Genomic DNA, 15,955 nt, shown 5'->3' on the forward strand with positions numbered 1-15,955 from the left:
CATTTTACTTGGCCCATGCATGGTTAATTGCTTGCCTTAGATACAAACCATGATGTCTGCATCCTTGGACCTACATCGGCCAAACCAGCCAATAAGGAATGACAAGCAACAATGTGCGTTGTGACTCCCCTCTTACCTAAAAGGGAGAAGAGTTACTCTTGGGGATGAAGACCCTTAGACCCCGTGAATTGATGAACTCGGACCTTATGGATAGAAAACCTAACCTTGTGGGTAGATATTAAGGGAAGGAAGTGATAGACCGGTTTGGACGGGTTCCTTTGAAAGAGCCACAAAGGTCATGTATAATTGGAGGTTGCTCATGACACCTTGAGTTAGTGACGACTCTATTTGTACTTTACTTGGTTCCTCCAAACCATGTTTAGACTCATAGAGGGAGTCCTACACCGTGAGTTGACTTCCCAAAAAGGCTTAGCAAACCATACTCGAGGACTCTTGTTCTTGTGATTTGATCTAGATGATAGATATGTCCCTAGGGATATGAATGTAATTCTTGAATTTTACCTATGAATTTGTGTGGTATATGTATATATAGGTGTGTCCCTTAGGACCTTAGACTTGTGTGACTAGAATGATTCTCTAGTACTATAAGTATAACCTTACCTAGGCTTTACTGTGACCACTTGGTTGAACCTAGACCCTTGGTCATAGTGATCATAGGGTAGTAGTTAATAAATTCATCAATGACTGGATAAATTAATTAGCATGAATTGACTTAGACCTACCATAGGAGGTGGTTTGGCTCTCGAAGGAGAACCATAAGGGACTTTTTCCTGTGGAGTCACTGTGAGATGGGTTTAAAGACCTTGAAAGCTGAAACTAAAGGATGTAACAAGACCTTCTCCAACGACAATAGGAGATTCCATCAATATTCCAATTCATTCTTAAGTTGACTTAAGTATTGGGGAATCAGAAGTGAAAGTCTTCAAAGCAAAGCCTTGTAAGAAAAGTAGTACAAACCTAACCTTGAGACCCTAGTTAAAGGAAGTTTAATATTGGGCGTAGTTCAGAGGTTTAGTTAGACCTTTTGTTTCCTTGTGGTTTGTATCTGAAGTTTGAACCTCCCTAGACTCTTAGACACATTGACCTTTAACCCAATTGAGCCTAGGATTTGTTTTGATCGTTTGCTTAGAGGCAAGGAGTTGTTAGGCAGTTGAAGTAGCCTCATCTATTCGGATCCCCAGGCACGTCAAATTTTGAGGATGACATTTCTTATAAGGTTGGGGGAATGTTACACCCGCACCCAAGAGCCTATTTGTTTATTATTTATCCTTGTGGTGAGTAGACTATGCTGCCTTGTTTGCCGGTGTGTCTTTCACCATGATGGTCAAATGGTAAATTACTAAACCGATGTTTTTTACTTGTTTCCTTCCCCTTAAAGTCCCTGAGGTTTGGGTCCAAGCCCAGACCTTTTTGATACTTTATCTATCCTTTCTATTGCATAGGATGCAGGGTCCTATATGCATCCGACCCTGCATCCGATGCTGTTGCTGTGGCTAATTTGAGTGAGACCATATGTGGGGCCCACATGCCCTTTATCGATGATGCTGTTGGTGCCTTGTCGTGGTTGACTACTACCCTAGCCTCCCTTCTATTTTGGTGACCTCTTAAGTGGGCCCTTGGGCCTAAGTCATGCTTGAAATAGGTTAATGTACTTTAGACATTAAAAAACCTTAGCCAAACAAGACCCAAGCTTTATTCTAAAATGAAGCCCATTGGGCCCAAGTTGTGTCTTAATGGTGTTTAATTGAGTTTAGGTGGGTAATGAGTTTAAATGGGTAATATGTTTATGGTACATTAAGAGACCCTACCCAAACAACACCTAAGTGGGCATTTAAACTACCCTACCCAAACAAGCCCTAGATTTATAGCTAAGAGGCCCTAGCCAAACAGGCCTTAGTAAGGCACATCTATAGATATGAGAGCTAGGGCTATTCCTTAGTCTTTCTCATTTTCTTTCCTAAGCTAATTGTGAAAGGAGAGGAGAGCTTTGAAGAGAGGAGGCAGCAAGGTGGAGAAGAAGGAGAAGAAGGTAGGCCAAGAACACTCTTGCCTTTCTCCCTTCTCTTTTCTCTTTTCGATTGAGCTTGGAAGGCCCTCCACGTCCTTCTTTTTGAGCTTAGATGGCTCACCTAATTTCAGTCTTGAGTTTGGGTTTCCTCTTGGAACCAAATGGTTTATCCTAAGCTATGTTTTTGGGACTCCATTAATGTATTACTGTCCTATAAATACCTCTATTTGACCTCTTGCTGAATCTATTTGATTCTAAAGCTTCAACCACCAAAGGAAACCCCAAATCTGGATTTTTGAGCTTTTGATCCTTTAAATCCCTCAATCATTTGATGATGGGTACTTCTAAGACCTTAATAGATCATAAGACACCCCCTCCCTAGTCCCTTAGAACTTAAAGAACCAAATGGGACAACCCTAGGCTTTTAAGGACCTTGAAATTGTACCTGGGTTACATCGGATGCAAGGTCAGAGGCAGGCACTGCTGAGTCCGACGCTGCCTCCGATGTGGCCTGAGCCTGCAGGAAAGGTGGGATGCAGGGTTAGAGGCAAGCCTGTTGAGTCCGACGTTGCCTCCGATGTGGCCTGAGCCTGTAGGAAGGGTCGGACTCAGGGTTGGAGGCAAGCCTGTTGAGTCTGACGCTGCCTCCGATGTGGCCTGAGCCTGCAAGAAGGGTCGAACTCAGAGTCGGAGGCAGGCACTGTTGAGTCCGGCGTGCCTCCGATGTTGTTTTCAAGGCCTATAACTTATGTAAACTATGGGGTTTCTCTATGAGGCCTCCCCTACACTCTCTCACACTCTTATTCACTTCCATAAGTGCCAGCATATGTGCAATGGAGTGATTTTGAGCGGAAATCATTGTGCTTATACAAATTCTATTTGAAGTATTGGTGAGTGGGTTTGGGTGACTGTCTGAGCTTGTTTACTATTGCTTATTCATGCATTTATGAATTATATTATGACATTATCATTCAAGCATGATTGTATATTTGCATTTATTCTTATTCGATGATGATGATGATGATGATTAGGATGATATAGATTTGTGTTGGGATATGGTGCCAGGAAGTACTGGCACAGGAACTCCCAGATTACGTGGAATTGTATACTGCATCTCATCCTTGCGTGCATGCACCATGTTGTGCTGGTACCTAGTTGTTAGATGGAATGGGACATTAACACACCCGGATGTACCTCTCAACACGATAGGATTCATGTAGTATATCTGTGGTTAGGCTCAGTTTCCTATGCTACGACCCTTACCAACAGGGGTTTAGGTGTTGGGTAGCCAGAGCACCTACTGTCTGTGGAGAGTTAGAGAGGCCAGGCCAAGGGTAGTAATGGTTATCGAGGTCTGCCTCTGGGTGGTGATGGCTACGATCGATGCAGGCCCCATAGTAATAATTAAGGTTGCATTGTGGTGAGAATGGAAGGATCCACAGTGTCTTCCTGAGTTATTACAGTAGCATATACCCATTGACTTAGCATTGTGTGTTAGGTGGTAAATGAATTAATAATGGCATGCATCATGGACTATTTATGATTGTGTGATTGTGCATCCCCTTTTCTCTCTCACTAGCTCGGTGGAGCTAACCCCCGTGCACACATTCTTTTTAGATTTTGATGCAGATGATTACTATGGAGCCAGAGACCATGACTGAGAATCATGGCGATGGTTGCCCATGATGATTGTGCCTATGGGCTGTACTGTTACTCGGGATCATTCCTGTTTTGTTATTTTTGAGAGCCTTGTGCTTTGTATAAACTTTTATGTTTTACCTTTTTGGTAGCTATTTGATGGTCATAGGAATTTTGTAACTATGTTACTTATTATCATTAGTCAATGAACATCTTATAATTATTTCATTTACGCTTTCGCAAACTCTGACCTATCTTAGAATGTAATATTCCTTTGTCTTTCGCACTCTGATATTATTGTATTTTAATATTGGTTTATGACTGTGAGTTAGCCACTGCATCGAGATCCTGGTGGTGAGGTAGGATGACGCGTGTCACTCCAATCATACCTTGATATTGTACTTTATCCCTTATCGGGATAGGGGTGTGACATACACTCTTTTTAGATGATGATACAGGTAGTGGTTATCTTGTTGGACTCGAGGTTGAATCCTCGGGATATGATGATATCAGAACTGAGGATCTGGAAGCTGTGGCTGAGGAGCACAGTGACAGATGCCCATGTGATGATTGTGCCTACGGGCTGTGTTGGTACTTGGGACTTTGCTCCCTTTTTGTTCATTTTTGGGGCATGAAGCCCTTGTATAAATATTTTACTGTTATACCCTTTTGTAGTTATTTGATGATCATGTGAATGTAAAACTATAGTACTATTTATCATTAGCAGTGAACATCATATAACTATTAATATGAAACGCTTCCACTTGCAATTGAGATTTGAATTATGATATTTACTTCCTTTCTGCACTCTGATATTGATGAGATATTGTGTTAGTTTAAGACTGTAGATTGGGACATTGTATCTGCGATCCTGATAGCTTAGTGGGATGATGTGTGTCGTCCTAATCATCCCCATTTATTATTATTATATTCTTTATCGGGCTAGGGGCGTGACAAATAGAAAGGTCAAAGTTTTAGTTCTCTCTCTCTCCCTCTCTCACACACACACACACACACACACGTATCTTCTTCCTTGGAAGGGTTTAACTTGAATAAGAGTTCCTCCATTGCCACCATTGTATCAGTGACGTGTCAGATGTTTCAAGTGCCATATTTCTTCGGAGGAACTACACTTAATGGTTTCAATCGTTTTGGTTATTCAGTTCATACAAGATGTAAAATGTAGAAACCAAAAGCAAACCAAACCAAGAATAGAAAGGCATTTTCAAAATCAAAACCAAATCAACGTAGTTTGGTTTGGTTTCAATTTTTATTCGGTTTAGGTCTTATTTTAGGTGTTTGGGCCAACTTTTTACATCTTCACCAACAAAAAAGCATTTTTTTGTTAGGGTCATAATCCACCCAAACTTTTCCAAATGTTAAAGAGGAATAGAATTTATCATCCACATTGATTGAAATATTAGAAAAGAATATAATTTTGCCTGATTCTTTATTTGGATTGTTAATTGGTAATTCAGTTTAGTTCAATAGTTTTAGTCATGAAATTACAATCGAATCGAACTAATAAAATATTCCAAATGAAACCAAAACAAAACCAATTCGGTTTGGATTTTGATTCTAAATTGATTAATACTCTAATGTACACGGGGATCGAATGGGGCATCTTCTGCTGTCAGCGCCTCTTGATATCATTAATAAATAATTAACCTTATTTAATCTTTTACCAAAAAAATAAAAACCTTATTTGATCCCCATAAGATTACGGCGAAGCGTATCTTTTAAAAGGGCAAATGTGGGAATATAAAACCTCTACAAAGAAATGTACCCTAGTCCCTAGTCAAAGGCCTGGACAGCAAACACCACCACACCACTAAGCAGCATCTTTCTCTCTCTCTCTCTCTCTCTCTCTCTCGTCCTCCCTCTGAGCATGCAAAGACAGTCTCTAGGCTCCCCTGGACTAAAACTCCATAGCCATGGAGAAGCGAAAAAGGAGAAGAAGTTCGAAGAAGGAGAACAGAAGCGGAAGAGCGGAGGAGGTACAGCTATAACTGTAGATGAACGAGAAAACCAGGTCAAGAAACCACACAGATTGATGATTTCTCGGCCTGAGAAATCCATACTTCTGATACCAATCCTCACACTTTTCTGTTTACTTGTTCTCTACCTCTGCTCTTACGATCCTTCTCAAACAGGTAACCCTAATTAACTTTAGCGAGTGCATCTTTGGACGAGATTGAGTTTTTTTTTTTTTTTTTTCCATCGCTGCAATCTTTTTTGCTTTGTAGATTTAGGTCATTTCAAAGACATTCGACGGTCTTGGAAGCCGACAGGTAAATGTAGCTTCATTGACGAGATTATTTATCCTTTCTCATGTTTTTGGCTATTTCTTATTTTATCTTTGTTTCGCTCTCTATTACAGATTCACAGGGGGTTAGTGATTTTGGACGATTATTAGGGTTGGAGAAAAGCGAAATTTTGGCAATCCGAAGCCATTGGAGCTTACAGGAGATTGGGAAACAAGCTCAAAAATCTTGATTTCAAAGAAAAATCAGCGGTTTCTAGTCTGCATTATCTGGTTCTTTATCTCTGGCTTCTCTGCTCTCTCCCCTAGTCCCTTTCCCTCCCTCCCTCACACCTCTTTGGTTTCGTGCGTGCAAATTTCTCTCTCATTAATGAAATCCACACGTGTGAAATAGCTTCGAGTACCTTTGTACGTGTATATCTATTAATTTACAGCGATGATAAATAAAGAAAGAGAGAAAATAGAAGAAGAAACAATGAAAGCCTGAAACAACTGTCTTGCATAGTTACACAGTTGCTTGTATTGTATCTAGCTGGAGCGGAAAACTTGGGACCATCACATTGTCTCGAGTTTCAATCTCCGACACAGACAGCTATTTTTGTTTGTTGGATTAATGAAAATCGTAAGTGGCACTTGTTAGTAACGGCAGTGCACGCTTTCTTGAATCTTCACTTTTTTTTAAATGCTTTAGACTGGACTTCTTTTTTGCAGCTACCCTCACTTGGATGTACGGTTCTGGTTTTTATAATGATCACGTGCATTGTTTGAGGTATCCGTATCATATCAGATCCTCTGATAAGGACAATCGATATCGTATTGATATTATATCAATTTTGAAGGCAATTGATACCTGATCCAATACTGTGCATTAAAATCATGAATTTAGGTTTCAGTATTGGTTTGGTACCAGTATACCGTCCTGTTGCATCAAGAAATCGCTCAGTGGTCCTTTGAGTGTCATAACCTGCAAAAGACCCTGGGTGACAGAGGAGAACCGGTGTGGTTCCGGCATAGGACTCTCCGATGCCTAAGTTAGATCTCTCTGGGCAAATAGATGAATAGTAGTATTCAAGATGAGTTAAGATGTGTCCAGCCCCCTTTGATGGGGCTGTGTACCTTGCCTTTTATAGTAGTGTATGGCAGTGTGGAGAGTCCTAGTTGATGTAGAGTATTTGTCGTAGGTGATAGAGTCCCTGAGTAGCAGGGCTCCTCCTTGATAGGTTGTCTTCCCGTGAGACGTAGTGTCCTTGATAGACTTGGTAGTTGTCTTCCCATAAGAAGTAGTGTCATGGTAGACTTGGTATCCTTGGTGGATAGACCTCATCTATGTGGTAGATGAGGTTCTCAGTATATGAGTCTGTTCAAAGTACGTGATTCGATAGGCAGTGGCCTAGAGTCCTTGGTGATGCGATTTGTGTCTTGTTGATGGCAGTGATGACTACCGTGTTCAAGGGAGACTGTGCCCGGGGATGACGTGTTCGGGGAAGCCATGCCCAAGGTCTTTGTCCAAGGGGTTGGTGCCCAAGGAGATCCGCGCCCAAAGGGTTTGGCGCCCAGGTCTGCACCCCAAGGGGGTTTACGCCCAGGGAGGTCCATGCCCCCAAGGGGGTTGGTCCTCAGGGAGGTCCACGCCCCCAAGGGGGTTGGCACCTAAGGGTGGCCGCACCTATGTGTGTTGGTGGATGGTGCCTGCAGTTGGTCCTTCACTGGCCCTGTTTTGGTTTCCTTTCTTGGTCCGGGACATGCGGCGACCTCTGATTGGTTGGAGTGAATTTGGGTTCATCATTTGCCCCCCACTCACTTGGAACGGAGGGCTTAAGAGAGTATCCTCCACCTCATTGTATCAACTAGGGGGTTCCCTACGAATAATTTCTTCTCTGAGGGTGTGCTTGTGAATAACTTGGTGAGGGAGAGGTTATAGGTTCAAACCCCTCCTTCCTCATCTTTTTGTCTCTTTTTTTCTTTTTTCCTTCTTTTTGTTGATATATGCCTTTACCTCATCCTATCATTTCACCTTTTGCTTTTCACTTCTCTCTCTCTTTCTAGCTTTTCTCCTTTTTGCTTTTTCTCTTCTACTTTTCACTTGAGCTTTGGATCTGGTGACCACTCATTGTGCCCCCCAAGTGTCCGTGTTTAGTGTGTATCTCCTTTCTCTTCTCCTCAGTTACTTGGTTTTGGGTAGTCCCTCGCTTAGAGTAAGTGGCCAGTTCGCTTCCTTGTCTGTTCATGTCTTCGTCTGACGATTCTGATCCGACTTCGGTCGGGGTCGGATCTATCAAGGAGTCTTCTTTGGGGTCATCTTCCCTCGTAGATACTTCTGCTTCTTTGCCTTCTCCTATCGTTAGTGATGAGGAGGAGGTCTCTGGAGGTTCCGCCCCTAGTAAGGGCCGTCAGGCCTTTAGAGCTTCCACTTCTGTCGGTGACCCTAGGAGTAAGTTGGCCCATATTGCTAGCATCTTGACTTCTTCGAACTTGGGGTCTCTTCGTCAAGAGTTCCATATACCCCTTGAGGTCGTGCTCCGTGTCCCTGGACCGGATGACCATGCTCACACCCATCGAGGAGATGAGGTCTGCCTGTACCGCATTTTCTTTGTTTGTGGTCTTCATTTCCCTATCTCCCACTTCGTGGAGCTGGTGTTGGAGCATTGGTGCCTTACTCCTGGGCAGGTGCTGCCTAACTCTTGGCTGGTCATATTAGGCTTCTATGTGTTCTTCGTCCGGATGGGGCGCGCTGCTACAGTTCCCTTGTTCTCTTACTTCTACGTGTTGAAGAAGGGGGAAGGTGGGTGTTACCACTTTGCCCATCATCTCCCTAGGGGATCTCTTACCGTGCTCAATCCTTTGGTGGGGATCACCAATTCGGTGAAGTATTGGAGGGATCGCTTCTTTTTTGCCACGGTCCCCCGATGTGCCTTACGGTCCACCTGGGAGGTTATTGATATCAAGAGGGTGAACCGCCCTCTAGAGTTGAGCGACTTTGAGCGCGACTCCCTCCAGCGATGTCAGGGATGCGACCCATTCGACGTTCGTCAGTTGGATTCTGAGGCCTTCTTGTGTCTTTAGAGGTTGAGTCCTGGTAAGATACTTGACTTCTTTGGTATTTACTTATGTACCTTCCTTCTATGTACTCCTGGCTTGACCTACCTTGTATTTTTTATTAGATGTTGTTGTGCAGTGGACATCAGGCCGGATCTTAGCCTCTTCCACTCCAACCTGCAAAAGAGGAGCGCTCATGCTACTGCTTCTGGGGGTAGTTCTCATGGTGTGGTACCCCCAGCTTCTACTTCTCCTCCTGCGATCACTGGGACCAAGAGGAAGGGGGGTTCTGATCCCCCTAGCTCTGCGAGGACGGGGCCACGTGTCATTCTTCCTCGGATGTCTCCTCCTGTCTCTACCCCTAGGTCCGTAGCTCCACCCCCTTTTAGGAGGAAAGGGGTACCCTCTGCTTTCGTTGACATTGTTGCCGACCCACCAACCTGTTCCCCCTTGGTGCTGGCCTGGGATCTTCTGGAGGGAGCGACATTGGCCACTCGTGGTGTGAGTCGAGAGTGGTTGGACATGGGAAGGCTTCTCGCAGAGCGTTCGGTCCTCCAGGGGTTCAGTGACACCTTCTTGGCGTAGACCCTCTACTAGGACATGGCTTTTGTGAATTGTGCTTCTCACTCTTTTTATGCCATTGCTTCTCTTGTACTTGGGATGTTTATTGTCTACCATGTTGATTGTAGGTCCAACACTATGCTACTGAGGCGGTGTTTCGACTGGAGAGTCATGCTTTTGGTGAGATTCAGATAAAGCGTGCACTGCAGAATGTGGAGAGGGAGCTTCAGAGGCATAGGGCTGCCCGCGAGGAGGCTGTGGTACATGAGCGGAGTGTGTTGGAGGAGCTCAAGGTGGCTACCACTGTAGCGGCTCAGAGTTCATCTAGAGTTCAAGCCTTGGAGGAGGAGCTTCGCACTTTGAGGCAGAGGCACGAGGTAGAGTTGTCTGAGGCTGGGGAGTGGGCAGTAGCGACGTATCGGCAGTCACCTGAGATCACTGCGTACTTTCTACAGTACAACCAGGAGATATATGATGGAGGCATCAGGGACTTGGCGGTTCGCATTCTAGAGAGGACCCCTGATTATGACTTCTCGGGGTTCCTAGAGGTTATCACGCTACTACCCGAGACTGCTCCAGTGGCTCGCGTCCCTCCTGACGATGGCGTTGTGGCGACAGAGGAGGGTACGACCGCACCAGAGGCTAGTGCTACTCCTTCTCCTGTTGAGGCTGACTTGATGTCTCATGCTGGATCAGAGGATACTCCTCCATCAGATGCCCCATGATTTTATAGATGTTCTTTTTGGATGTTGAATTTGTGGATGAGAACTTTTGGATTGTGCTGCTTTCTTTTTGTCTTCCTGTGATTATATGTACTTGAATTTTTCTTTTGGTGATGTTGATAGGTCATGCATTTGATCCTTGTTGCTTTGATGGTTCTCTTCTCTGTGCAACCCCATGTGGCTGGTAATCCTTTAGGGATGTCTTGTCTTGGTGGTCTACGGACCTTGGTGGCCAACGGGCCCCTGGTGGCATAACGCCTGACATAACGCCTTGGTGGCATAACACCTTGGTGCGATGGCGGTGATTCGATTGAGTGGTAGAAGAAGACAAGTATTCTTGAAACAACTCTTTATTTTGAATGAAAATGTTTCAAATTGCCCTTGAAATAGTGATGCCATCTTCTGCTACTACTACTTGACTGCTACTGTCGATGGTGCTGTCGCTTCTACTGGTAATACTTCTTCAGGTGTTCTGAGTTCTAGGTACGGTCTACCTTCTTGCCCCCCAGAGTTTTCAAGCGGTATGTCCCTAGGCGTTTCTGCTTGGAAACTATGTAGGGTCCTTCCCAATTTGCTGATAGCTTCCCTTCTTTCCTTGGTTGTGATGCACTCGCCCTCCTTAGGACTAGGTCCCCCTGATGGAATAATTGTTCATGTACCCTGGCATTGTAGTACTTGGCTGTTCGCGATTGGTAGGGTACGTTCCTCAGCAGTGCCTTCTCACGCACCTCATCTAGGAAGTCTAGGTTCGCTCGCAGTCCATCTGTGTAAGTTCTTTCATTGAAGTGTAGTACTCTGTGGGACATGGCGAGGACCTCTAGCGGTGCTAATGCTTCTGTTCCATATGCCAGGTGGAATGGGCTTTCTCCTGTGGGTGTCTTTATTGTGGTGCGATATGCCCACAGAACACTCAGTAATTCTTCGACCCACTTCCCTTTGGCTCCTTATAGTCTTTTCTTATTTCGTCCAGTAGGGTTTTGTTGGTGACCTCCATCTGACCATTGGCCTGTGGGTAGGCTACCAAAACAGGCCGATAGTCAATGTTGTAGCTCTGACAGAAGGCACTGAACTTGGGGTTGTTGAATTGCTTCCCATTGTCGAAGATTAAGATCTTTGGCACGTCGAACCTATAGATGATGTCGTCATGGACGAACTTCTCCATTTCATTCTCTCTAATTTTTGCTAGTGGCTTGGCTTCCACCCACTTGGTGAAGTAGTCGATGGCTACCACCAAGTATTTACGGTTGCCTGATGCTGCTGTGAAGTCGCCCAAGATGTCCACCCCCCACATGGCAAAGGGAATGGGGTTGAGGATCGATGTTAGCTTGGTGGCGGGTAGATGGGGTACTGGGTCAAACAATTGACATTGCTCGCAAGCCTTGATGTACTACACCGCTTCCTCTTGCATTCAAGCCAATAGAGTCCTTGTCGAAGGATCTTGTAGGCTAGATATCGTCCTCCCATGTGGCTTCCACAAATCCCCTCATATACTTCTGCCAGGGCATATTGGGCTCCCTTGGGTCCCAGGCACCGAAGCAGTGGTGCTGTGGCCCCCTTCTTGTACAGTACTCCGTCCAGGATGGTGTACTTTGCAGCTCTCATCCTTATCTTCATTGCATCGAGCTTGTCTTCTGGTAAGATGTCGTTCTGTAGGTAGTTGAGTATAGGGTCCATCCAGCCAGGCCCTTCCTCGATCTCATTGACCAGCTTCTCTTGGTATGCCGATTAATGCAATATTTCCACGTACACTGCACTGGCTAGGTTCCTGAGTTCATCGTTGGCTAGCCTAGACAGTGCATTTGCAGTAGCATTCTCGATCCTAGGTACTCGAACCATCTCAAACTTCACAAACTGCCAGATCAATTCCCGAGCACGTGCTAGGTATAATGCCATGCACTCGTCCTTCGCCTCATACTCCCCGTTCACTTAGTTCACTACAAGTTGGGAGTCACTTCGGATGGATAGATGTGTGACTTGGCTGGCTTTGGCCACCCGGAGTCCAGCCAACAGTGCTTCGTACTCTGCCTCGTTATTAGATGCTGGGAAGGTGAACTAAAGAGCATATTGTATTCGAAATCCTTCGGGGTTGGTAAGTATGAAACCAGCTCCTCTTCCTGTGGCATTACTCAAACCATCCACGAACATCTCCCACGATCCTCAATCCCGCTCCTCTGGTTCCTGTGCTTTTGTCTCATTCTCAGGCAGGGTGCACTCAGCTACAAAGTCTGCCAGAGCTTGGCCTTTGATGGCCTTCCTGGGTTGGAACCTGATGTCGTGCTCACTCAACTCAACCGCCCAGGCGATCAACCGTCTGGAGACATCGGGCTTGTGCAATGCCTTCTTCAGTGGGAAGTTGGTGAGGACTGTGATGGTATGGGCTTGGAAGTATGGTCTGAGCTTCCTTGCCGCGATTACCAATGCGTATGCTACCTTCTCTATTCTTGTATACCTGGTCTCTGCATCGATTAAGACATGACTCATATAGTAGATGGGCCTCTATATTTTGCCCTTTCTTTTAGCAGCACTGCACTCATTGCGATGGGGGTCGTTGCCAAGTAGATCTGTAATTCTTCATTGGGCTCTGGGCGCCCAAGCAATGGTGGGTTCTCGAGGTATACCTTAAATTCTTCAAATGCTTTCGGGCACTCCTCCATCCATGTAAAGTCTTTAGGACTTCGGACGTTCTTCAACGTCTGGAAGAATGGCAGACACTTGTCTCCGGACCATGACATGATCCTTGATAGGGCGGTGATCCTTCCATTCAACCTCTGTACTTCCCTGACTGTCGTCGGGGGTGCCATCTCCTCGATGGCCTTGGTCTTGGAGAGGTTGGCTTCTATTCCTCGTACTGAGACCATGAACCCTAGGAATTTTTCGGACGTTACTCCGAAAGCACACTTCGCAGGGTTAAGTTTCATCTGGTTCCTTCTCAGCACGGCAAATACTTCTTCCAGGTTAGCCAGGTGTTGATGAGCTTGGACGCTTTTCACGAGCATGTCATCCACGTAAACCTCCATATTGCGCCCAATCTGTTCCTCGAACATCTTATTGACCATCCTCTGATAGGTGGCCCCTGCATTCTTCAGTCCGAACGGCATGACACGGTAGCAGTAATTCTCCTTGTCCGTTTGGAAGGCGGTGTAAGACTCATCATCCTCATGCATGAGGATCTGGTTGTAGTTGGAGTAGACGTCCCAAAAACTCAGCATCTCATGTCCTGCAGTTGCATCGATCAACAGATCGATCCTGGGTAGTGGGTACTCATCCTTGGGACATGCCTTGTTCAAGTCAGTGTAGTCGATGCACATCCTCCACTTCCCGTTAGGCTTGGGTACCATGACCACGTTTGCGAGCCAGGTAGGGAACTTTTCTTCTCTGATGAACCCTGCTCGGCTCAACTTCTCGACCTCTTCTTTGATGGCTGCCTGTCGGTCGAAGGTGAAATTCCTTAGCTTCTACTGGACGGGCTTCTTGGTTGGGTCTACATGTAGTCTGTGCTCTACTATGGATCCGGGTATGCTTGGCATGTCTGCAGTCGACCATGTGAAGACATCCATGTTTGTCTGGAGGAGGTTCCCTAGCTCTTCTTTCTGTTCATTGCTCAACAGTGTGCCAATTTGTACTACCTTGGAAGGGTCATCCTTGCTGAGTGGCCATGGAACTAAGTCCTCGACCGGTCTTCCGGTCTTCTCTATCAATTCATCTCTTTGGTCACTGACCAAGTTCTCTATGCACAGTGCCATTCCTCGGGTTTTGCCGTTGTTATTCTTCACAAAGGTGGCGTAGCATTCTCTGGCCTTCTTCTGATCACCTTGTACTTCACCCACTCCATTGTCTATGGGGAACTTCACCTTTAGGTGGATTGGAGATACGATGCCTCTAAGGGCATCAAAGAGGCTCACCCTAGGGGGCCATTGAATGACACCACAGACTTGACGACCATAAAGTTTACCATGATGGTCACCTGTCGAGGGTGTTCTCCAAAGGTGACGGGTAGTTCTATGGTGCCTCTGATGGAAGCTGTGGGGCCCGAGAATCCATAGGGGTAGGTGTGCTCTGGCTTAAGTTGATCATCTCCAAACCCAAATTGGTGGTAGGCTTCCAGTCAGAGTACGTCCATGGACGCCCTTGTATCAATCAACACCCTGTGCACTAGTCGGTTGGCTATCTCCACTAGCACTACTGGGGCATCCTCATGTGGAAAGCTTACGCCTTCCAAGTCTGCATTCAAGAAGGAGATCACCGTCTCGGTCCTTGCTATTTTGCTTGGCTTCTCTATTACTCCCACGAACCTTATAACGCCCCCAAAACCACCCTAGTGGTTTTGGGACATTGATGGTCCACAAGATCGTTTATGTCAAGGAGATATGAACTGGAGTAGAACCAAAACACAAACACATGTCTAAAATGTATAGATTAAGACTTCAAATAAAGTATGGTAGTCAAACTAAATTATTACAACTTCCAAATTAAACTTAAAATTCTGAAATAAAGGTTACAATCTCCAAAATTAATTAAACTCAAATAAATTATAAGTTCTTCTAAAATTGAAAGAAAGTATAAAGTTTTAATAGTAGTTTTCATCTTCTACTCCAAATGCTTCGTCCTCTTGGACCTCCTCCTCTAATAAAGTTGTTCATCTGAAAAGTGGTGAGGGTAAGCTTCGGGAAAAGCTTAGCAAGTAAATCCATGACAACTATACAGGTGTGAAAACATGCACAAGTAATACAAAATGTAAAGACATACAATAATATGTATATATAAATCCAAAAAAAAAATAAAACAAAATGATCATAACCATATTTGTTTATCACCACTATTGTAATGAAAAGTATATATGACAACAATCAATGAAAGATACATCGAAAGAACGTAAAATAATAAACACATCACTCCCTAATGGACTGGTGTGAACTAGTTACCATACACTGGTCAAGGCCCTCATGATAGCGGCGCATGACTCCAGCTATGATCAACTACAACACCACTGTCCCCTCTCAACATCAAGAAACTAATGGAGAAACTAGTGACCAAACTTGCCCCAGACCGAGTCAAAGCCCCCGAAGGTTTCCCAGCAATGCCCTCCTGAAGAGTTTTTTATCATCACCCCTTTTTCTAGTAATCCATATAGCTCCAATAAGGGTAAGCCCATAGCTCAAAAACTCACCAACTTATCCTTACCCCAACATATTCACCAATGTCGGTAAGGTAAACAACAAAATAACAATCAAGGGTTTGCTTATAATTTAAAGCTATACATCCAAGTTCGGAACTTAGGGTTAGCAACTCCCCAATTCCACCCTAACACATGTTATTGAAAAGAATAAAATAACGTGTGAAAATAGTAACTTTCATCAACATATCAATACATAAAGTGAAGAACAATAATAGGGAAGATTGGGTAAAATCTTCGCAATCACTTATCCAACAATAACATCAATGAAAATTAAAGTAAACCCTAGACAAAATCAGATTTTTATGCATCATCCAAAAACATCATGCATAAGGTTATAATCATGAAGAATCATTCATAGACCTTCATCATACTATCAACAAATAAGAATTGGATTCATTATTCTATAAACATGACATTATTAAAAATTCTGCACACACATATGTGAATTAAATCATAAGGGAATCACCATTCCTTGGAAGCAATCATGTGTGAACAATTTAATGGAGTAAAAGCATGAATGAAATGTCAAT

The 15,955-nt window shown here is 44.5% G+C and overlaps 1 protein-coding gene across 1 annotated transcript; it reads left to right on the plus strand.

Moving 5' to 3' along the window:
- Positions 1 to 5,485: 5,485 nt before the first annotated feature.
- On the plus strand, positions 5,486 to 6,163 carry LOC122665441. The gene is made up of 3 exons (XM_043861591.1): positions 5,486 to 5,820; positions 5,914 to 6,000; positions 6,048 to 6,163. The coding sequence occupies exons 1-3, from the start codon at positions 5,556 to 5,558 to the stop codon at positions 6,161 to 6,163; spliced, it is 468 nt and encodes a 155-aa protein (XP_043717526.1). The 5' UTR covers positions 5,486 to 5,555.
- Positions 6,164 to 15,955: the final 9,792 nt, after the last annotated feature.

The sequence above is a fragment of the Telopea speciosissima genome, chromosome 6 (assembly GCF_018873765.1).
Source record: "Telopea speciosissima isolate NSW1024214 ecotype Mountain lineage chromosome 6, Tspe_v1, whole genome shotgun sequence".
Classification (NCBI taxonomy): Eukaryota; Viridiplantae; Streptophyta; class Magnoliopsida; order Proteales; family Proteaceae; genus Telopea; species Telopea speciosissima.

Excerpts from the sequence above, each read along its gene's own strand:
- LOC122665441 (XM_043861591.1), top strand. The coding sequence starts at position 5,556 with ATGCAAAGACAGTCTCTAGGCTCCCCTGGACTAAAACTCCATAGCCAT. Across the intron at positions 5,821-5,913 it reads TTACGATCCTTCTCAAACAG|ATTTAGGTCATTTCAAAGAC; the intron begins GTAACCCTAATT and ends TTTGCTTTGTAG. Across the intron at positions 6,001-6,047 it reads GATTATTTATCCTTTCTCAT|ATTCACAGGGGGTTAGTGAT; the intron begins GTTTTTGGCTAT and ends TCTCTATTACAG.